The following is a 20,598-nucleotide window of genomic DNA, read 5'->3' as shown; positions in this document are numbered from 1 at the left end:
ATTGTAATTGTATGTATGTATGTTGTACGGCTTAAAAATTGTATATCATCATTAGTTACATAAAAAACAAGTAAAAAACATGCGCACACGCCATGTCACCATACATATGTCCTAACTCTTACCCCTCTCTCGGTCATTTGCCCTTATTGTGTTTACTTTGGTTTGGTTTGTATGCCTTGCCTATAAATTTTTTACGATTATTCGTATTCATTACAAAAGGTGTCTTAGGTGGAATCGTTTTGTCTTAGGAATTTAGCTTAGTTATCTGTTAATTTTTATTTCTTATTTCAAATCATTCTAGTCTTTAGAGGCTAATGCACTACGTTACCTAAAATTTTTGGGGAAACTGCTGGTTTCATTATCCAACAAGCAAACAAAATTCAATGTCTTAAGTTTTAACCTTTTAGAAAGTCTATGTGGTGTGAGTGTATCGTGTGTCGTGTAATGTCTTATAGCTTAACTATGGTACCAGTCATTTGAAACAAATCATCATAAATGAATGTTAATGCAAATCAAAATTCGGTTTACTTGTTCTCTGTCTACATTTAGTTATTCAGTGTACACAGCTTATAAGTATTTAAAACGCTATTGAATTCTCATTGGTTTCAGCTATTTTTCTTCTTTCGTTTTTTTCTTTTTAACAATTTTCATTTTATTCGTCTCATAGCTTAGTGTTTATGCTTTTGCCTAAGTGTATATATAAATGTATATTTATTAATTGTTATTAAGAAACCCCATAAAGATAATCAGCGAAACAAATCCTAATTAATACAAAATAAAATTCAAAGTAGAGAAATTTCATTGTAGGCTAACTGAAATGTGAATAAGTTATGCTACATTTCTGTGATCATGTTTTGTAAAGTGTAAAAAATGAAAATGTTTCCAGATATTAGCCGAAAACACATTTGAAAAGGTAGTTTACTGTTTCTAAATTGTAATCAAATAAAAAATGAAAAACAAAAACAACTTAAGAAAATAGAAAGTATATTTTTGAAACCAAATAAAAAAGACAAAGTTATACATGGAAACTTATGACTACAAATAGCTACATTAAATCCACAATTTTTGCAAATATTTAGTAATAAAAGAACATTTTTTGTTGTCGTGCAATCAGTTGACAATTAACTGTAATCATTGAATTATTGTTAAAGCATCTCAATGCGGAAAAGTTAATAACTAAACATATTACCTGTAACTGAAAAATGGATAAAAACATATAAAAAGAAGCCATAAAACACCCGAAATGACATCAAACCAAATAAAAACTGTGTTGCTGCTCTTCCGCTCCGTACATACATATATGTTTGTATGTATGTATGTGAGTGTGTCTGGACAATATTCGGTACAATGTTGCATGTGGACTTTCTCCAATTTACCTCATTTTTAAATATTGTTTATTATGTGCATTTGCATCGTCTTGTTTTGTTTCTTGTTCAAAGTGCAACACTTCATTTGTTTGTTTTTATTTTTTGTTTTTAGTACAATATTAAGATTTATTCTTTACTGTTAAATTGATATATGTATGTATATATATATATAGTGTATATATAATTGTATATAGTATAGTATTCATATATTACGTTTAGATACATTTATGTAATTCATTTAATAGGTTCCAGTTCAGAAATTTAACTTTAAATAATAATTCGTACGGCATTAAAAAGAAATTGTTTTACAATTAACAGTCAGTGTGTTTGTTTTAAATAATTTTTTGTTTACGTTTACTTGCCATTACTTTAAACCTTGTTTTAACTATTAGACTTCGCTTGAATTAGTAATTACGTTTACTTATTTCAATTTGTGTTTATGATTAAACGAATTTGTTATGGATTTTTTAATTTTTGATTTTTCGTTTAAGTTTCTTGTTATAATTTTGTTTCTGTTTTATGCAAAAATGTAGTGTTATAACCAAAAGTATTTACGTTTGTCATATTTTCATAATTTCAGCTTATAAAATTACATCAGGTGTTTTGTTTAACCAACATTTACTTTTAATGCATATTTAATATATATTTATAGACCGACCTTACATGTTCTTTTCATTTTTCACTGCTGTCTGACATTAATTGTTTATTGTTTAATGTTGTTCCTGTTGTTGCTGTTAAACATATAAGTTATACAAATATAACCATTGTAGTTGTTTTTTCATTTTTTTAGCATATATACTATATATATATATAGTTTGATTTAATTATAAGCTAACATTTTACAGTGCCTGGAAACTGAATTATCAAAGCAGCGCACAGTTGGTTCTTGTAGTTGTTGCTATTGTTACGTTTTTTGTTATTGTTGAAAATGTTTAATACATTCTCGCACAAAATAACGCTGAATTACAAGCGGCCATGGACAACGGGCTATGGATCAGTTTTGATGCCCCCCACCAACAAATTTTCGATGTTCGGATCGACAAAAATATGCACAAGTGCTGCAAAAAATAAACCACAACACGCACGCAAAGAAAAACTGAATGAAATTTAAGGCAGAAACAGATAGTTCTTGACACAAATAAAAAACAATAATAAATAAATTCGCAGTTTTTTTTTCAAATTTGAAACGCTTTTGATACGTTCACGCTTTACTTTTTACTTGTTCTCTATGTGTATTTTGTATGGTTTGTTGTTTCTTTTTAGTTTTTAAATAAGTATATAAATTTTAAGCATATTTGTAATTTTAAACAAAATTAAATTAGGCATTTATTTTTTAGGATCATTGTTTTTGTATTGTAAGTATTAATAAAAATTATACGAAGAGCACTATGTAATAAATCACCGAAAAATAAAGTATATTGTAATTAAATGTATTGTAAAATTCTTTAATAAACAAATTAAAAATTAGTGTATTTAATAGAAAAAATTACTTCATATTTATATTTATTTATGTTTATGTATGGTAAATGTATTAGTGTAAAAATAAATGGTAAAATCGCAATCTAATCATCATCATCATTTAAAATAGTTTTTTGTGGGGTTTCTTTTTAGTTTTTGCTTTAACTTTACATATGATTCTTGCGAGCCATGTGAAGGAGTAATATAATGTAAAAGTAATTAAAGAGATATATATAGAGTATATATATATATATATATATATATGTATAATGTATGTATATAAATCGTTTTAAATTGTTGCTGCTTCTCCCGCTTTGCTTGTCGATGTGCGTGTTGTGGTTTATGGTGTTTACACGCATGCTGATCAATTGTAGATGTTGTTGTTGGCATTGTTGGTATGATTGGTTGTCTGCTTGGCAAACGATGAAAATTTGAAAAAAAATGTGCAACGCAATTCTAAGCATCGTTTTTTTTTCCTTTCCTTTACATTAGACAGTAGTTAAATTTACGTTTTGTTGTTTCTCGCATATATGTATATGTATGTGTAAATTTATATATATGTATAAATAAGTATGTATATAGCTTTATTTATATTTGTTAAGAGTGTTTCGTATTTTTTGTGGTTTTATCGTTTTTTTGTTTTTCACATAATCATTTCTTGCTTTAACTAAATAATAAATCCAACGCACTATATAATTCTAGTTTCAAGTTCAACTTTCGCTTACAGGCAAACGACGACATACGCTTATTATTTAGGTTTCTTTATATATGTAGTTTAACTTTTAGCTAGTTGTTTACTTTAAATGGTAAATTTTTAATTTTGTAACGCTTTTTCGCATTTGTTGCAACTGCTCAGCGCTCGCACGCTGCCGGCTTTCTGACTAAGGCAAGCAGTCCCAGATATTTTGGGATCCAGAGGTCTGGCCTTCGGCTGCTGTGTCTTGTCGCCAGTGCTTTCTTGCTTGCTTTGTTTCTGGCAATGCGGCATGCGCTGTAACAACTTATCTTTTTTACTTTAAATGTACAATTTCGAATTTGTATTTACTAATTTTAGTAATTAAGGGATTTGCATCTTTTACGTTTTAAATAAAGTATAATTTCTTATGTTCTTGCTTGTTTGATTTGTTTTTTTTTTTTTTTATGTTTTCGCACTCTTTTTCTTGTCTCTAATTAGCTAAACATTATACTTGTAAAACTTTACGTTTAATCTTCACAAAACTATTTTGTTAATGCGTGTGTGTGTGTGGGTTTGTGTTTAACTACTTTTTAGTTGAATAGGGGGCTAGCATACAGTACAATGTCTGAGGCTCATGAAAATGTTCTTGTTGTTGCTGTGTGTTAGTGTCGATGTTGCCTATAAATTACATACTCATTGCTATAGTATTTATATGTATACATCTATGTAACTGCCTTGCCGCTAGGGATTTTGTTGCTGTTTTTTTTGTGAACAATTTTTTTGGGGCGGTTTTTTTTTTTAATTATAGTAGTACACAAACATTTGTTTATATATTAATTTCAACAACAGATCAGTGAGAAAAAAATTACGAACAGACGACGCTTTAGCTTACAATTACCACCATCTTTTGTCTTCTTCATCATTCACCACTTGGCCGCTGGACAACGCTTCATTTTTAAACTGCCTGCGAGGCAGCATATGGCGGCTGTGTGGAGCTGTCATTTCCATATGCCGATCTGGGCCCGGCACCATAATTCGATGTGCCCTCCTGCTTTACATAGTTGCTATAGTCATAGTCATAGCCAGAGCCATAACCGCCATAATCGTATTCGGAACCCGATTTCGATGCCGAATTGCCGGGACCGGTTCGGGGCATACCACCGACGGGGCCTGTTGTCGAGGGACCACCCGCAGCCCAGGTCTGAGCTCGTGAGTACATATCCGTTGCTGTACCTGCACCAGCGCCTGGTGCGCCCGTAGGCCCAGCAGAATTGGGCGGCATGTTCCATGAGTTCCAGCTACCACCACCCGATGGACCAGATGGTGCACCCGTCGATGTAGAATTGTACATATCATAACCGCCATAACCTTGAGTTTGTTGGGGTCCCGCATAGTTGGACCATTGCGGTGGTGGACCCTGGGGGCCTGGTGGTGCACCCCATCCTTGATATGAACCGGGTCCACTGTTGCCATAGCCATAACCCTGCTGCTGCGGTGAAGTGCCCCAGCCTTGGTAACCCGGCATCATGTTGGGCGCACCTATAGGCATGTTCAATGGCGGTCCACCCATTTGACCATTCTGGCCCTGCATCATGTTAATGGGAGCATGATGTGGTCCCCAATGGCTGCACTCGTTGCCCAATTTGCCGTAGGCACCACCCACTGCGCTGTTGTTAGAGTTCTGTCCACCAGAGCCATCGCGTGGTTCGGCCTTCTTGATTTCCACCTGAAAATGATCAATAATCACTATGATTAATGACAATTCCGTCTTATTATGTCTTTATTTTAACAGGATACGGCCTTGTTATAGACAATTTTGTAAACAATCATCTATGAGAAAGTATTCATAACAAAATAGTAAAGATTAACAAACCAATTATTTTAGTAAGGCTTTACACAAATCTATCTTTGAAACAATCAATTAAATATTTAAACGACAATCCAATATGGATAAAAAGAGGAAAAACAAAGAAGTCTTTAGTAATTCTTAGACATTTTTTGTCATATTAATGTTGACTTCTTTGTTTCACGGCACTTTTATAAACGGTTCTAAGCCCAATTTCAGTGTCCGTACTCACCTGCTTGCCATTCAGATTTATGTAGCGCTCATTGGTGACATGCTCCACGGACGATTCTTCCTCGAACGATAAGAAACCGAATCCACGTGATTTCTTTTTTTCCTGATCGTACATGATTACTACTTCGGTGACCTTGCCATAACGACCAAAGAACGTGCGCAAATCCGTTTCAGTGACATTCGAGGGCAAACCACCAAGGAATACCTTATAGCCACCACCCTTTTTAGGTTTCTGAAGCGTGCGCGGATTGCACGGCTTGGGATCGATGGTTCGACCATCCAAGGTGTGCGGCCCGTTTTGCAGCACATGATTGACGTTCGTGGGATCGGCAAAGGTGACAAAGCCGAAACCGCGCGATCTGCCGCTCTCGTTATTCTTCATTACCACACAATCGATGATATCGCCGAAACGGCAGAAATAACGCGACAGATTCTCCTGCGTGGTCTCCCACGACAGGCCGCCGACGAAGAGTTTGCCCCTCTCATCTTCCTCCATAATGTTGTTTTGGTGATTATGAGCTATTGCGCCGGACAGGTTATCAATAATTGACGTAATTTTGCTGCTGTTGTTGGTTTCACTTTTGTAAGTTTAAATGTTTGCTTGTTTTTGTGTGTTTGTTTGGGAGGGGGATTGTTTACACTTTTGTTTTACACTTTCAGATTAACTGTTGGCTGATCAAAATTATTGTATTTTGTTTATGTTGTTGATTTAAGTTGCCAAAGTTTTTTGTTTAATTGTATTGTATTTTATTTTTTGCTTGAACAAAATTAAACAAAAGCCACGACGTTAACACGTAACTTTCTAAATATTTTTGAATATTAGTTGAGTTTAATTGGTTAATTAAAACCAGGGTGAACGCGGCCATTAACACGACAGGATTTGCATTGAGTTGGTGGCATCATCGGAATGTTTATGAAAAAGAAGTTAGAAATATACAATGTGAATAAAATATCGTCAAGAACTTAAGCTAAAACGTATGTATGTATGGCTGTGGTACACATGTAATTATGAAAGACAGGTATGAAGACACCAACCGGCCGGTATACATACATATGTATACATATACCATATGTGAACCTTTTTTATGTGTATTTGTGGTGTATGTATGCATGTGTATGTTGTCTAACTTCTTTTTTATACATTCACAAGTTTAGGTGGCGTTTGCAACGCTCTGTTAGCGCTCGTTTATACATACACACATATGTATGTATTTGTCTTTTCTACACTTTGCTACGAGAAAGTAAGCACGTATGTACATACATACAAATTGTTTTCTTTTTGCAGCGTCATAACATGGGAGCTACGTTTACAGCGTTGGCGTATAGCTGTCCACTGCCAGCCATTCAGTTCATGCACGACTACAAACATAATATAGGCACGTATGTATATATGTATGTATATCTATAAATGTTGAGAACAACGAACTTTTCCCAAGGCAATTTCTTTGGTTGGAAATGGTGAAAACACAAATACTATGGCGAGGAGAATCACAGCATAAAACAAAGTGCCGGTTCACCACATTTTCGCGCCATTTGCCAACATTGCCAGACAGTTAAGCTAATAAAATATAAGCAAATTTTTCTAAATAACATTTGCAAGAGGAAACGTGGTCTACATAATTATTGTCCTAACCTATGATAATTGAGTTTTTAAAATATTTTTCAATAAACATTTTCATCATTTTATCTTAGATAAAATATATAGTAACTACTGTGATAAGCTAATCTCAATCACTAGTTTTTAATTGATTTCCATTCCGGTATTACTACCTACTAAAAACTGCTTACGTGAGTCAGACAGCAGGCGGCACACAAGCAATAATTAGGCAAAAGGCGCGTTTTATATACATATGGCAACGCTTGTGATATGTGAAAGCGAATGTAAGAGTAAAGAGAAGATGAAAAAAGCAATGCCCCCAAAACGTATGCAAAAATAGCGCAATATAGAACGCAAATTCCTTAATTTTCCAACAGATTTATAATTGTTGGACACTTTTGTAATTTAATAAAGAATAAAATATGCACAATCAACATAAATAGAAATTAACAATAAAATGCACTTATTGTAGAAAATTCACCACAGCAGACGTGCCGACGTCAATGGCAGCTACAAATGAAAAACAAAATGGAAGACGTGCCGACGACGATGGCCAAAATGCGTTCAAGAAACCCCATTCATTTCTTTTTATGCGGACGACTGATTTGTTACACAATTACATATTTTAAATTCTGTAGTGCACAGATATACTTTTATTACATATTGTATGAACAAGCATGCACACATATGAACGTTGTAGTTATTAACAACCCCATGTAAGCCGGCAAAAAAGCGACACGCAGCCAAATTCAATGCTACGCCTATTTGTTTCACTGAATAAGCAACAATTGCTATAATTTCTAACTACGCAATTTTTAAATTTCGCACGTTTCCTTCTTTTTGTATTTTGCACCGCAATCTCAAGTATATACACGCAGTCACATTCACAAACGCACATGTGATTGTATGCGTGCGAATGGCCGACCGACCGTATGGATGTGCACACATATGTATGTATCTGTGGTTATGCATGTGTTGGTGTAGTGTTATACATAGCTTTTTTTGTATGTATAAAATATGAAATTTTCCACTTTAATAGGAGAAAAGCAATTTTTAACTATCACAAACTGTAAAATTACATTTTTGGCGCACAAATTAAAAGTGAAACAAACACGATCGTTTATATGTTTGTGTTGTCCTCGACCGCCGCAATTTCACAAAGCAAATAAAAAATTACACCAAGCTGCTGCTGCTGCTATCGAGCATTTTTCGAAAGGCAAGCATTTTTAAAAGCACCGTAATTGTTATGTAAAATGAAAATTTAATTTGTTTTTCATTCTTACCGTTTGCGCCAAGTGTTCGTCTGTGGTTATTAAAGATTTCGCACTGCAAATTCACTAAATATAAGTGTTTTTTCCTTAAAAAACTAGCTTATAAATAATTGTATGATTTGATGCATACGATATAACCTAACTTATGATAAATGTGTACCGAAAAACTCGCCACGTTTAATGGTGGCCATTCACCGCGACATAATCCACCATAGGTTTATACATCATTCCCAGGCCGCCATTAATTTTCAACGGCGTTGTAGCTCATCTGGTGATGCCACATATTTGTTTGCAGCTTTCAGTTTTCGAAAAGCCATTGAAGGGAAAAATATACATTAATTCATTTTGCTTATTTTAATTAAAAATGTGGCAAGAATTACTTTAATTTGTGATAATTTTGTGAAGGTGATTTGGTTGGCGCTGCCAGACTGTTTCAAGATTGGCAAAACATCGAAAACCTTTATTAAAGGGCCATCTCTATGGGCAAGTAAAAACTCTACCCGGTAAAATAAATATCTTATGTTTGTGCTGATGCAAAAATAGTGCATGTGTAACTAGGATATTTTCTTCATTACGTCAAATAATGACCAGTGAGACTCAACAACAAGATATTTAACCCAGTGCGCTATTAATAAAGCCATTGCACGGGATTTTCGCTACGCAAATCGATTTTTTCTGCGCTGCGGAGCTGCCACATTTGCAACGACAGCGACGCCACCACAACCATGTCGCGCCATCCGAGCGATCGAAAGGTTTATGTTGGAGATTTGGGCAATAATGCACGTAAGAATGATTTAGAGTATGTTTTCGGGGCCTATGGAAGCCTAAGGAGTGTATGGATCGCTCGTAATCCACCTGGTTTCGCATTCGTGGAGTTCGACAATGCCCGGGATGCACAAGACGCTGTGCGTGCCCTAGACGGACGGACAGTATGTGGTCGTAGAGCACGAGTAGAATTGTCAACAGGAAAAAATGCTCGGTCTGGCGGAGGTGGTGGAGGAGGAGGAGGACCAAGGGATCGTTCACGCGGTGGGCGGGGCGACGATAAATGCTATGAGTGTGGCGGCCGTGGCCACTTTGCCCGCCACTGCCGGGAGCGCAAGGCCAGGCAACGACGCAGGTTAGTATTCATCCGTATTATATATCTTAATTGATGTTATAAAATGGAGGGAACCAGTATATTGTCCATATCTAGCTTTAAATTGAAAGTGTGTACATATAATTGTGCCGGTGTGTACACATACGCAAAATCGCGCTTGCTAAAGTGGCAACGCCTGCCATACGTGCACGTGTTTTCGCTTCACTTTGGATTTTTCTTTCTCAACGCGGCATAGACACTGAAAGGTTAAGTTTCGCTGGATAGGCGCGTTTTGAGTTAATAAAATATATTTTTATAAATTCTCGCACGCATTGTTAGTGCAAATTGAATAAATTAGAGTGCAGAAATGTTTGTGCTCTATGAAACGCCTGCGGGCTACGCAATTTTCAAACTACTGGACGAAAAAAAATTGGAACAGGTCGATAATCTGTACAAGGAGTTTGAGACACCGGAAAAGGCAAATAAACTGCTTAAATTGAAACATTTTGAAAAGTTCAATGATACCACCGAAGCGTTAGCCGCCGCCACAGCGGCAGTTGAGGGCTCGGTGTCGAAGCCTCTGAAGAAAACATTGAAGAAACTGCTTGTTGACGATGTACAGGCGTCGCTGTTGGTCGCGGATGCTAAATTGGGCAGCGCCATCAAGGATAAGTTGTCGGTGCAATGTGTCTATAATACGGGCGTGCAGGAGTTGATGCGTTGCATACGCCAGCAGGCGGACAGTTTGCTGGGTGGTCTGCCCACTCGTGAGATGACTGCTATGGCATTGGGTCTGGCACACTCGCTGTCACGTTATAAGTTGAAGTTCTCACCGGACAAAATCGACACAATGATTGTGCAGGCGCAATGTTTACTTGATGATCTGGACAAAGAGCTCAACAACTACATAATGCGTGCACGCGAATGGTATGGCTGGCATTTTCCCGAGCTTGGAAAAATCATCACCGACAATATAGCGTTTGTAAAGACTCTGAAATTGGTTGGCACACGCGAGAATATGGGAGCATCTGATTTGTCCGACATTTTGCCCGAGGAAGTCGAGGAGAAAGTGAAAGAGGCCGCTGAGATTTCAATGGGCACTGAAATATCCGACGAGGATGTACTAAATATTCAATGCTTGTGCGATGAAATCATAGCTATCAATGATTATCGTGCTCATTTATATGATTACTTGAAGGCGCGAATGATGGCCATGGCACCCAATTTGTCGGTTTTGGTTGGCGACACAATCGGCGCTCGACTGATTGCTCACGCCGGCTCTCTGATCAACTTGGCCAAGCATCCTTCCTCGACAGTGCAAATATTGGGTGCTGAAAAAGCATTGTTTCGAGCACTGAAAACCAAAAAGGATACACCGAAATATGGTCTCATCTATCATGCTGAGCTGGTGGGTCAGGCAAGCCAAAAGAACAAGGGCAAAATGTCGCGTTCGTTGGCCGCTAAGGCGTCCCTGGCAACGCGCGTGGATGCGTTTGGCGAAGAGGCTACGTTTGAATTGGGCGCCACGCACAAGGTGAAGTTGGAATCAAGGTTGCGGCTCCTGGAGGAGGGAAACCTACGAAAATTGTCTGGCACTGGCAAGGCAAAGGCCAAATTTGAAAAATATCAGGCCAAGAGGTATGTGTTTATTTGGAACTCGGGGAATTTTGGTGTGTAAAGCTCATAATATGATGATAAACAAAGGTTTCGCAATTTTCCGATTTAATATTGTGAAGAAAAACCTTGGCTGTCTGATTGAGCTCATCATCACCATAACTCCAGAGTTTCTTCAGCTTATAGTTTTCCCTGTTCTTAATAAAATTTCTGATTTCAGTGAGGTGTTTACGTATCAACCTGATGCTGATAATACGCTTAATGTAAAAAAAAAACGAAAGCACTCGGAGGCTGAAACGCCGGTCAAAGTAGAGCCAGTGGATGTTAAAGAAGAAGTCAAAGACGAAGAAGAGACCGAAATTAAGTCAGAAAAGAAAAAGAAGAAGAATAAAAATAAGAATAAGCATGGGGATGAGGAGGCCCCACAGCAGTCTGTAGAGGTCAAACAAGAAGATCCTGAAGATACGCAGCCACCGAAAAAGAAGAAGAAAAAGTCGAAACATCAAGAATGAGCACCCACAACTATCAAGTTTTAAATATAGTTTTAGATTTATGTATTTTAGGAATTGTAAAAAATTACAATACAGTTTCCGGAAAAGCTTACATCGGTTACGTTGTAGCCTTTTATTTTATTTTTTAGAAATAAAATATACCTAATATCCAACTCAAAAGGCCTTTTGATTCCAATCGCTACTTAATCTTCTCGATTCTAATACTGTATATATACTGTCCGTTTATAGTAATTTTATTTTTTCTAACAAGTACCGGTACATTTTGCTTAAAATCACTTTTTCCAGCATTACATTTATTAAGATTTTAAGTCTTAAAGACTAACGGTTGCTTTGGAGTCTAGTGTAAGTTGTAAGAAGTTCAATTGCATCGTGCGATAAAGCAAAACAACAAAAAGTACAAGTGAAATGAAGCAGAAAATTTTCTCACCCCAAAGACTTGCATCATAGATGGAGCCAAAGATTTTGCGGTCAAATCGAGTGCCACAATATAAAAGCGAATCGAGCAGCTGGTAACTACGCCCAGTCGTAAAATGAGAGGGCAACTAAAGGTGTTGTTGGTTTTGGCGTTGCTGCTGACATACGTGGCGGCCAAGAAAAAGGAGGAGTCCTCGGAGGAGGGTGAGGATGGTGGGGAGGAGCATGAGAAGAAGAAATATGGCCATGAGGAGCATAAGGGCGAGCATGGCAAGAAGGAAGAAAAGGAATGGGACGAAGGTGAAAAGAAGCATCATGAGCTGGAGGATCACGAACATCACCATGGCGATAAGGGGGAGAAGAAAAAGAAGCACTACAGTGAAAAGGAAGAATATGGTGAGAAGCATGAGCATGGAGCACACAAAAAGGGGGGCAAACATCATCATAAGAAGAAACACAAGAAAGGCCACAAGGAAATGGAATACCACAAAAAATTCAACAAAGATGAATACCACAAGGAGAAAAAATTCTACGATGATGAGCACAAGAGTGGACATCATAAGAAATTCGGTAAGGAGCACAAACACCATGGAGAGGAGCATGGCGAGCACAAGAAAGGAGAGAAACACGAAAGTGGCAAAAAGAAGGGACACAAAAAGAAGTCTGGCCACTACAAAAAGGGTCATCATGATGAAGATCACAAGAAATATAAAAAGGAGCACAAATTTGGCGATAGCTATGAGGAGAAGGAAGAGCATGGCAAAAAGGGTGGCAAGAAACATGAACACAAGCACCATAAGAAGAGTGGAAAACATGGCTAAAACACACTTGTTTGGTTGTTTTTAATAAAGTTGCTTGGTAGTTGTAGAATATTTGTCTCTATAAATACATCAAACTTGTAATAATTCATAAAAACACAATAAAAATATTTCAAATTTATTTCAATATTTGATTTATTTGATTAAAGTACACGAGAAACAACATAATTTCTATTTGCAACTCCTTAAGGATCAACTGCACAGGCCTGTTCCAGATAATGTTTGTGGCCTACACTAATTTAAATTTTTTCTTTCTTACTATTTCTAGAAGTAATTCACTGAGCAGATCACGCAGTACGTCGCGGCGTCGTCGTACTCGCTCGAAATCAGCAACACGCTCTCGTAGCCGATCGGTGGGCTCTATCGGGCGCCGTTCTGCTGGATCTGTGGGCCGTCGCTCGGCACGTTCGCGTGAAAACGGACGTGGCGTGAATGGCTCAGTGTCACGTTATAGTGATCATGAACGGAATGGTGGTGGACCAGTGGATTCGCCGCCACCGGTGAAGAGGCGCTATGACGACGAGGACGATGACAGGGTCAGAGGCAGGGTTGGATCACCATCGCCACCACATCGTGGATCACAGTCTCGGCGTCGCGGCGGCTCATCGGTTTCACAATCACGCCGCCGTGGTGACTCATCGGTTTCACGTTCAATGTCCAGAGACTAGCGACAGAGTTCACATTAGCGGCACTAAAATAACTCCTCCATTCCCAACCGATAACCCAACTAAGTTTATCATGCAGTTCATATGTACTTCCTGGTTGGTCACAATTATATAGTTTAGTGTATTTTTTTCCCGTATTTTTAGTTTCATATGAATGGGTCTAATTTTAATTTCTAACCGCCACGGCGCTTCGCAGAATAAATCGCGTATTGAAATTAAAATTTGATTTGAGGGAGATTTATAATTATTAGCGACCGCCTCGAACTATAGTATATAGCACATTTTTAAATCTCATTTGCTTGCATTATATGTCTCGTGTAACCTTCAATTTACATTTAAACTGTGCAGAAGATTTATTTTTTTGTCGCCATAACATTTGGAATATTACAAAGGTGTTCCCGATTCGTTTAAAAATTTCTGTCCTAAAAAATATTGGATGATTAATCATGTGGGCACTCAATAAACATCGCATCATAGAAATTATAGTGGTAACATAAAACATTTTTCATAAATCTTCACGTGCACGGCAGTTACCGGCTTTAGGCCGTTAATTTTGTCCCCCTTCATTTGGGTCCCAAAACTTTAAATACTTTCTCGAGTTCGCCAAATTCTAAAACTTATTTATTAACCCAAAGCTGCTCCATTTTGAGAACCATTTAACGTAAAATGCTCGTCATTTGAATTTCTATTATTTATAAGCTAAGTAACAATTTTGGATTATACCTATGCCCTAATTTCATAGTTAAGTACATATAATTTCTTATGAATGAAATGCGTATTTTACCGTCAAAATGCGCTGAAAAAAACTACAACACAAAAGATATTCAATCAATAAATTTAATGCCAAAAGTTTTTACTTTGCAAATTTTCAACGATAATACACAGATAAATGTATGTCCTCTAAAATATTAAGTCCGTAGATGCAGCTCATAATAAGATCAATATTTAGTTAAGGTATAATGTGAAAACTAAATAAATCCAACTCTAATCTGAAGCGCAGAAAGCGAGACAAATTCTTACAAAAACGTGACTAAGTTGATCAACATGTTGATGCACTTAGTTAAGGTAACTATTCTTCGATGTAGTAGAATCAGATAGAGTATGCTTCTTGAAAGTTTGGTATGGGCTTTTGGCGCTCTACTGGCTATCCCAGGAGCTGCGTATGCTGGCCCAGTCGTTTATAATGTGATCGGATCCAGACAGCGGCTATTTTCTGTTTATGGCACAGACTACGCACTTGGTACTGAGGTAAAGATTGGCTTGAGTGTATTTTTCTATAAAACGTGTTAGCTCGTGTGTTCTGTTATAGATGAACTGGTTTGAAGCATATCGAATTTGTGAGAAATTTCACATGAAGCTGGCCACCATAAAGAAACCTAGTCATTATGCGGCCCTTATAATATTTCTCGGAACAAATATGTGTAAGTGGTTTAGAGCTGACATTTAAAAATTAGCATAATATTGGCTTTCAGCTTCTATAAGGAGCGACGTTTGGGTTGGTGCTACGAATTTGGGTTTTAATATAACAACATGGTATTGGATGAAAGATGGGTCATCTGTATCTTACTCAAATTGGATGCCAAATGAGCCATGTCGAATCGGATGCATGCGATTGAGTCACAAACACAATTTTACGTGGAATGATGCCGAATGCAGCAGTAATAAATTTCAATTTGTGTGTGAGCATACAAAGTTTTGAAAAAAGGGTGGAAATACAAATATTTATCGCCTTATCGTTATTTTATGGAGTAATGTTAGCCTTTTGGGAGCCATGCCTGGTTTTGGTACAGCAAGCAGGCCGTTAATGTAAATTCAATTTTGCAGGTCGATTACTATTAGTGGATGGGCAAAAGTTGGCACAGTATAGCCGATTATTGGTCAATCGAGTAGTTATTCGATTGTCGATAGCACAAGATGCGCTTGTTGCGTGTATAACTATTTAGGGTGACCATATTGTTTACAGTTCGCTTCGTATTGCTACTCATTTTCAATTTTGATTTACGCTCGTAATTTCAAGAAACAACAACAATATAATATATTAAATAAAAAAGAAAAACGGCGAAAGAGTGCAACGCACAAACAACGGTAGTGGCAATGGCCTTTCGCACGTCTAAGCACGATTTAAGTGCGGGAGACACTTCAATGGAACAGGAGCATGAAATGGAAACAAGCTCACCGACGCCAACATTTAATCCGCGCAAGTTGCGCTTCGCCGACGATGATTTTGACAAGGATGACCTGCAGGATAGTCCGCAACAAAAAAAGAAATGGAAGGATGCCCCAGCAATTTCACCGCCTTATCAAAAGGTGCGCGCTTTGCGTCTCTTCGATACACCAGCCACACCAAAAACCATATTGAAAACGTCTACAACGTCCAACTGCAATCATTTATCTGCAGCGGCTGCAGCCGTAAATGCAACGCTAAGAGATGAAGTCTTCAGGACGACAGAACGGCCGCGTTCCCTGCCACTGCACAATCGAAGCATGCAGCCGCAGGACACGGCCAATGTGAATCCATTCACTCCCGACAGTAAGTGTGCAAAAATGTTATTAAAATGTATCTATTTCACTAACTTAAATGCTTGCAGGTCTAATGGCACACAACAAAAAACGCTGTCGTACCCAAATTGGACGTGAGAATCTCACTGTACACTCTGTGCAAAAGTTTTTGCTTAGTGATAGGAGTGACGACGATGCTGTCTGGCTGCCAAATGAAGGCGATCCTATGCGTGAGATACATCAGCAAGCGCCCAAGCGCCTGGCACTGCACGATACAAATATCAGTCGTTTTAAGCGCGAATTCATGCAGGTCAGCCTCATTGGTGTAGGCGAGTTTGGTGTGGTTTTCCAATGCGTAAATCGACTTGATGGCTGTATTTATGCGATTAAAAAGAGTAAGAAGCCCGTGGCCGGCAGCTCCTTTGAGTAAGTTTTACGATTAGTTTCCATAAACGTTACTATTGATATTAATAATATTTGGCTACTTGCAGGAAACGCGCTCTGAATGAGGTTTGGGCGCATGCTGTGCTCGGTAAACACGATAATGTGGTGCGCTATTACTCAGCCTGGGCGGAGGATGATCATATGCTGATACAAAACGAATTCTGCGATGGTGGCAGCTTGCAGGCACGCATTAAAGACAAATGTCTAACCGAATCTGAATTAAAGATTCTGCTTATGCATGTGATAGAAGGCCTACGATATATACATTCCAATGATCTGGTGCATATGGATATAAAGCCGGAAAATATATTCTCAACGATGAATCTAGTGGCAAATAAACTAGCAACGGATGAACAGCAGCAATGCAAAGACGAGGATGGCATGGCCAGCGTCTATGAGGAGCTGCAAAATTCGGAAAATCTTGTTACATATAAAATTGGTGATTTGGGACATGTAACATCAGTTAAGGAACCGCACGTAGAGGAGGGCGATTGTCGGTATTTGCCCAAGGAGATATTGCAAGAGGACTACAGTAATCTCTTCAAGGCTGACATATTTTCGCTTGGCATCACTCTGTACGAGGTAGCAGGCGGTGGACCCCTGCCAAAGAATGGACCCGAATGGCATAAGCTGCGCAATGGTGAGGTGCCCGTAATAGCATCTCTTAGTAAGGACTTTAATGAACTCATTTCCCAAATGATGCACCCTGATCCAAATGAAAGGCCCACTTCGATGTCCATATTTAATCACAAGTAGGTGTCAAAATCTGATTCCAAGTGTCGCCACAACTATATCTTTAAACTTTGTTATAGCATCTTAAGCGCTGTGGATTCTAAAAGCAAATTGCAATTGGGTTTGGAGTTGACAGTGGAAAAGCGTAAAAATGAGATACTTATCAACAAATTGCGCGACGCAAAGAAACAAATCAAATTGCTCGAGCAACAAAGTATGTATAAAAAATTATATTACTTTTGTGGTGGTCAAATTTTAATAGTCGTTTGTACATTTCAGTTTCCGTGCTTGCTTCTACAAACACATCCGAACTTAACGATGGTAAACGCTGCCTTCGCTCGTTTACACGGCGAATGCGTACCCCATTTCCATCCCATTCAAAATTCGAAGGCTTACGGGATCGGAACAAAAATGTCATTGCCAATATATAAGAAATATCGATTTTTTGTCGAACGTGAACCAAGCTCACAGCGTGTTAAATTAAGTGTGTATTTTTTTAAGATATCGTTTCTATTTTTTCTACTATTGTTATCTTTTCGAATTGAAGACCGCAATTTTTTTTTATCTGTGGATGTTTTTCAGTTCAAACAACTGAGCAGCGTCTATGTTTTGAACGCACACTTTTTCTAAACTAAATTTTTGTACATACATATTGAGTATTATCTGTATAATAATGTTAACGGTTTTGTTAACGCCAATAAACTATTTATTGTGTTACTTTTAAAGATAGATTTTCAAATAGTTTATATGCCAATAAATTAAGGTGATTTTTGATTTATTTACACATTGTTTTAAATTAATATAACTGTTAAGGAAACCCACCTCAAAACAGAAATCAATTTTACAGGACTTTACAGACTTTTAAGGAATGTGTAAACAAATTACGGGTGCAATCGGTGGGTTGCATACTTCGGGTTTGTTCTGTCTAATATATTCTGTGCCAGTAAAAATCTTTCAAAGCATAACGCTCTGAACAGCCAGGCAAAAATAAGACTCTTTAACGACCGTTATCACCATTCATTGGTACGGTAACTATCTGATTGATACGCCGGTTACTATTAGAAAAACCTGCAGTACAAACTTATATTGGAGCTGCAGCTCGTATAAGTTAGCATTTGATTTAAATGCTAACGTGCACGCATGATTGTTTTTGCAGTCGATAAGTCTATCGTAAACGGTAAAAATCGATTGTACGCACGTACTTTTGCTCATCTTTATAGCATGTGGTTGAATTCGTAGCCGCACCAAAATTGTGTTTTTGAATAAAAAATGGCTAATATTGTTCAAAAATACATAAACTTCTCTAAGAAGGAGCTAGAACAGTTTGCATCAAACTCGGATTCGTGCGTGCGACACGTCAACACAGACATGCACCTCTCCATGGGGCCTTACGGCATGGCCGATTTCAAGCATGCGTTGCACGAGCTACTTATCCGCACCAAAGTGGGCATATACGATGCCAACCTAAATGGGATTGTGCTGGGTATTAAGAACATCAAGTTACTAGGTAACTCAGCTGCTTTGCGCGCCGACGATCCCTCCATCCACCTGTTAATCAATGCCGACTTCTACGTGTTTCGGCCCGAGGCGGGCGCTGTGCTCAGTGGAATTGTGCGGCACATATCGAAGCATCAAGTCAGCGCCGTTCTCTACAGAGTGTTTAATACTAAAATTCGGTTTACGAACCGAAAAATGCATGAAGGCATTACTATGGAACAGGATATTAAATTTCGCATTAAAGATTTCGATATAAGCAATGTTATGCCCTACATTGAAGGCGAGCTGTTGATGGAGGAAAATGAGCTCCTGGTAAGCATGTTAAATGTTTGGAGATGATATACAAATATTAATCTCACTCTCCCTTTTCGAAGAACAACTGCGTAAAGTCTGAGAGTCCAGAACAAGCCGAAGAAAATCCTAATCTGGAGTTGAACGGACTGGTTGAATTAATTAAGGCAGAACCACTACCCAAGGATACAGAGAAGGCGAACAAAAAGAAGCGATCATCAAAGCGAACAAAAGCAGAAACGACGGTGCTTGAATCGCCAAACAAAATGAAACGAATAAAAATAGAGCCGATTTAGTCTCAAACAAAAAAAAGAAGATCATTCAAAGTACAAATCCAAGTATGTTTCTAAAATGCAAAGCAATGTTTTCAATTCAATTGATGTCTTCCAAATGTGGAAAAACTCACTTAAACCGAGTATGATTTGTTTTTAAGTTCGTCGGTATAAACACAAAATTGTCTAATTTCAAAATCAAGGACTTAATGGCGCCATGATCCCTCACACTATCCACTAAATATTCCAGTCTGGATAACTCCAAGAAAACTGATTCCCCCGATGCATCTTAGAAGATTATTTTTAGCCCAATTGACTCCAAGCTGGAGTCGGAGTCTCAATCCCATGCAGTCACTATGCAAGTCATTGGCATTGCTTATGCTTTTAATACTTAACATATTGGCGCGCACTACACAACATAGTGGTGGTCTGGCGAACACCCAAATGTACATTCCCAATGAGCAACCGGACAACAAATACCCATTGGGCATATACACGAGGGCAATTGTATCAGAACCGGCACCGTATTTTGAAGGCACAGCCGTGATCAACAAGGAATTAGCCCGCATAACGCTTTCTCAATATATCGGACGTTATGTTGTGCTTGTGTTCTACGCCCTGGACTTCACAACAGTGTGTCCCAGCGAAATTGCGGCATTCTCCGATCGAATTGAAGACTTTCGAAGACAGAATGCCGAGCTGATAGCCTGTAGCGTCGATTCGCCACACGCCCACTTGGCCTGGATGCAATTTTCGCGCAGGGAGGGTGGTCTGGGCGATGTAAGCATACCTCTGCTTTCCGATTTAAATCATCAGATCAGTCGGGACTATGGCGTCTATATGCCTGACCTGGGTCACAGCGTTCGTGGACTTTTTATCATCGATTCTCGCGGCATATTGCGCCACTCGACCATTAATAGTTTGAATGTGGCACGTTCAGTGGATGAGACATTGCGGTTACTGCACGCCTTTCGGCATGTCGATAAAACCGGCGGAACTTGTGGTGCAGATTGGAAACCAGCGGAAAAAATTAAAGCACCCGCCGCTGAGAAAAATCGAAAATATCCAGCAGCAAGAACAGGTTGGTGCTAAGTTTATAATTTTTAGCTAGCATTTTTGGCAATAATAAATGTGGATTTGCAAATATACTTCATTTAAATAACTGTTATTTCTAATGTTTACTGCTGTGGCGTTGTATATAACAGCCACAAATGAACTTAATATAATTCCTGCCAAGAGGAATTCAAATCTATGTCTATCTGCCTGTTTCAAGCCTTCTTTTTTGACATATGTCGAGACTACAAAGGGCAGACACT

General features: G+C 38.1%; 6 protein-coding genes and 1 pseudogene across 6 annotated transcripts; 6 read left to right on the top strand and 1 right to left on the bottom strand.

Moving 5' to 3' along the window:
* Nucleotides 1–967: 967 nt before the first annotated feature.
* Nucleotides 968–8,609, bottom strand: LOC115625993 (heterogeneous nuclear ribonucleoprotein 27C). Its single transcript, XM_030521237.1, has 3 exons — nucleotides 8,459–8,609; nucleotides 5,580–6,380; nucleotides 968–5,227 (listed from the first exon to the last, which is right to left on the bottom strand). Exons 2-3 carry the CDS (start codon nucleotides 6,072–6,074, stop codon nucleotides 4,457–4,459), a joined length of 1,266 nt encoding a protein of 421 aa, XP_030377097.1. The 5' UTR covers nucleotides 6,075–6,380; nucleotides 8,459–8,609; the 3' UTR covers nucleotides 968–4,456.
* Nucleotides 8,610–8,903: 294 nt separating this feature from the next.
* LOC115625994 (probable splicing factor, arginine/serine-rich 6) lies at nucleotides 8,904–14,541 on the top strand. The gene is made up of 2 exons (XM_030521238.1): nucleotides 8,904–9,566; nucleotides 13,151–14,541. Exons 1-2 carry the CDS (start codon nucleotides 9,172–9,174, stop codon nucleotides 13,548–13,550), a joined length of 795 nt encoding a protein of 264 aa, XP_030377098.1. The 5' UTR covers nucleotides 8,904–9,171; the 3' UTR covers nucleotides 13,551–14,541.
* On the top strand, nucleotides 9,793–11,802 carry LOC115625992 (nucleolar protein 58). Its single transcript, XM_030521236.1, has 2 exons — nucleotides 9,793–11,162; nucleotides 11,359–11,802. The coding sequence occupies exons 1-2, from the start codon at nucleotides 9,892–9,894 to the stop codon at nucleotides 11,648–11,650; spliced, it is 1,563 nt and encodes a 520-aa protein (XP_030377096.1). The 5' UTR covers nucleotides 9,793–9,891; the 3' UTR covers nucleotides 11,651–11,802.
* A 101-nt stretch (nucleotides 14,542–14,642) lies between the features above and the next one.
* Nucleotides 14,643–15,280, top strand: LOC115626143 (perlucin-like protein). Its single transcript, XM_030521406.1, has 3 exons — nucleotides 14,643–14,795; nucleotides 14,857–14,968; nucleotides 15,020–15,280. The coding sequence occupies exons 1-3, from the start codon at nucleotides 14,649–14,651 to the stop codon at nucleotides 15,244–15,246; spliced, it is 486 nt and encodes a 161-aa protein (XP_030377266.1). The 5' UTR covers nucleotides 14,643–14,648; the 3' UTR covers nucleotides 15,247–15,280.
* A 276-nt stretch (nucleotides 15,281–15,556) lies between these two features.
* LOC115625882 (wee1-like protein kinase) lies at nucleotides 15,557–17,786 on the top strand. Its single transcript, XM_030521100.1, has 5 exons — nucleotides 15,557–16,077; nucleotides 16,136–16,472; nucleotides 16,538–17,242; nucleotides 17,303–17,436; nucleotides 17,502–17,786. Exons 1-5 carry the CDS (start codon nucleotides 15,642–15,644, stop codon nucleotides 17,651–17,653), a joined length of 1,764 nt encoding a protein of 587 aa, XP_030376960.1. The 5' UTR covers nucleotides 15,557–15,641; the 3' UTR covers nucleotides 17,654–17,786.
* A 668-nt stretch (nucleotides 17,787–18,454) lies between these two features.
* LOC115625776 (DNA-directed RNA polymerase I subunit RPA43) lies at nucleotides 18,455–19,415 on the top strand. The gene is made up of 2 exons (XM_030520945.1): nucleotides 18,455–19,031; nucleotides 19,094–19,415. Exons 1-2 carry the CDS (start codon nucleotides 18,492–18,494, stop codon nucleotides 19,304–19,306), a joined length of 753 nt encoding a protein of 250 aa, XP_030376805.1. The 5' UTR covers nucleotides 18,455–18,491; the 3' UTR covers nucleotides 19,307–19,415.
* On the top strand, nucleotides 19,392–20,430 carry LOC115625774 (annotated as a pseudogene).
* The last annotated feature ends 168 nt before the right edge of the window (nucleotides 20,431–20,598 follow it).

The sequence above is a fragment of the Scaptodrosophila lebanonensis genome, unplaced genomic scaffold (assembly GCF_003285725.1).
Source record: "Scaptodrosophila lebanonensis strain 11010-0011.00,11010-0021.00 unplaced genomic scaffold, SlebRS2 tig00000080-arrow-pilon, whole genome shotgun sequence".
Classification (NCBI taxonomy): Eukaryota; Metazoa; Arthropoda; class Insecta; order Diptera; family Drosophilidae; genus Scaptodrosophila; species Scaptodrosophila lebanonensis.
The sequence above is the reverse complement of the archived record's forward strand: the minus strand, read 5'-3'. Positions and strand labels throughout refer to the sequence as shown.

What these genes read in the sequence shown, in the direction of transcription:
- LOC115625993 (XM_030521237.1), bottom strand. Translation starts at nt 6,074, where the DNA reads ATGGAGGAAGATGAGAGGGGCAAACTCTTCGTCGGCGGCCTGTCGTGG. An exon ending in TAAATCTGAATGGCAAGCAG is followed by an intron (nt 5,228 to 5,579) that starts GTGAGTACGGAC and finishes GATCATTTTCAG; the next exon opens with GTGGAAATCAAGAAGGCCGA.
- LOC115625994 (XM_030521238.1), top strand. Translation starts at nt 9,172, where the DNA reads ATGTCGCGCCATCCGAGCGATCGAAAGGTTTATGTTGGAGATTTGGGC. An exon ending in AAGGCCAGGCAACGACGCAG is followed by an intron (nt 9,567 to 13,150) that starts GTTAGTATTCAT and finishes TACTATTTCTAG; the next exon opens with AAGTAATTCACTGAGCAGAT.
- LOC115625992 (XM_030521236.1), top strand. Translation starts at nt 9,892, where the DNA reads ATGTTTGTGCTCTATGAAACGCCTGCGGGCTACGCAATTTTCAAACTA. An exon ending in GAAAAATATCAGGCCAAGAG is followed by an intron (nt 11,163 to 11,358) that starts GTATGTGTTTAT and finishes TTCTGATTTCAG; the next exon opens with TGAGGTGTTTACGTATCAAC.
- LOC115626143 (XM_030521406.1), top strand. Translation starts at nt 14,649, where the DNA reads ATGCTTCTTGAAAGTTTGGTATGGGCTTTTGGCGCTCTACTGGCTATC. An exon ending in ACTACGCACTTGGTACTGAG is followed by an intron (nt 14,796 to 14,856) that starts GTAAAGATTGGC and finishes GTTCTGTTATAG; the next exon opens with ATGAACTGGTTTGAAGCATA. An exon ending in ATTTCTCGGAACAAATATGT is followed by an intron (nt 14,969 to 15,019) that starts GTAAGTGGTTTA and finishes ATTGGCTTTCAG; the next exon opens with CTTCTATAAGGAGCGACGTT.
- LOC115625882 (XM_030521100.1), top strand. Translation starts at nt 15,642, where the DNA reads ATGGCCTTTCGCACGTCTAAGCACGATTTAAGTGCGGGAGACACTTCA. An exon ending in GAATCCATTCACTCCCGACA is followed by an intron (nt 16,078 to 16,135) that starts GTAAGTGTGCAA and finishes AAATGCTTGCAG; the next exon opens with GTCTAATGGCACACAACAAA. An exon ending in GTGGCCGGCAGCTCCTTTGA is followed by an intron (nt 16,473 to 16,537) that starts GTAAGTTTTACG and finishes GGCTACTTGCAG; the next exon opens with GAAACGCGCTCTGAATGAGG.
- LOC115625776 (XM_030520945.1), top strand. Translation starts at nt 18,492, where the DNA reads ATGGCTAATATTGTTCAAAAATACATAAACTTCTCTAAGAAGGAGCTA. An exon ending in TGGAGGAAAATGAGCTCCTG is followed by an intron (nt 19,032 to 19,093) that starts GTAAGCATGTTA and finishes CCCTTTTCGAAG; the next exon opens with AACAACTGCGTAAAGTCTGA.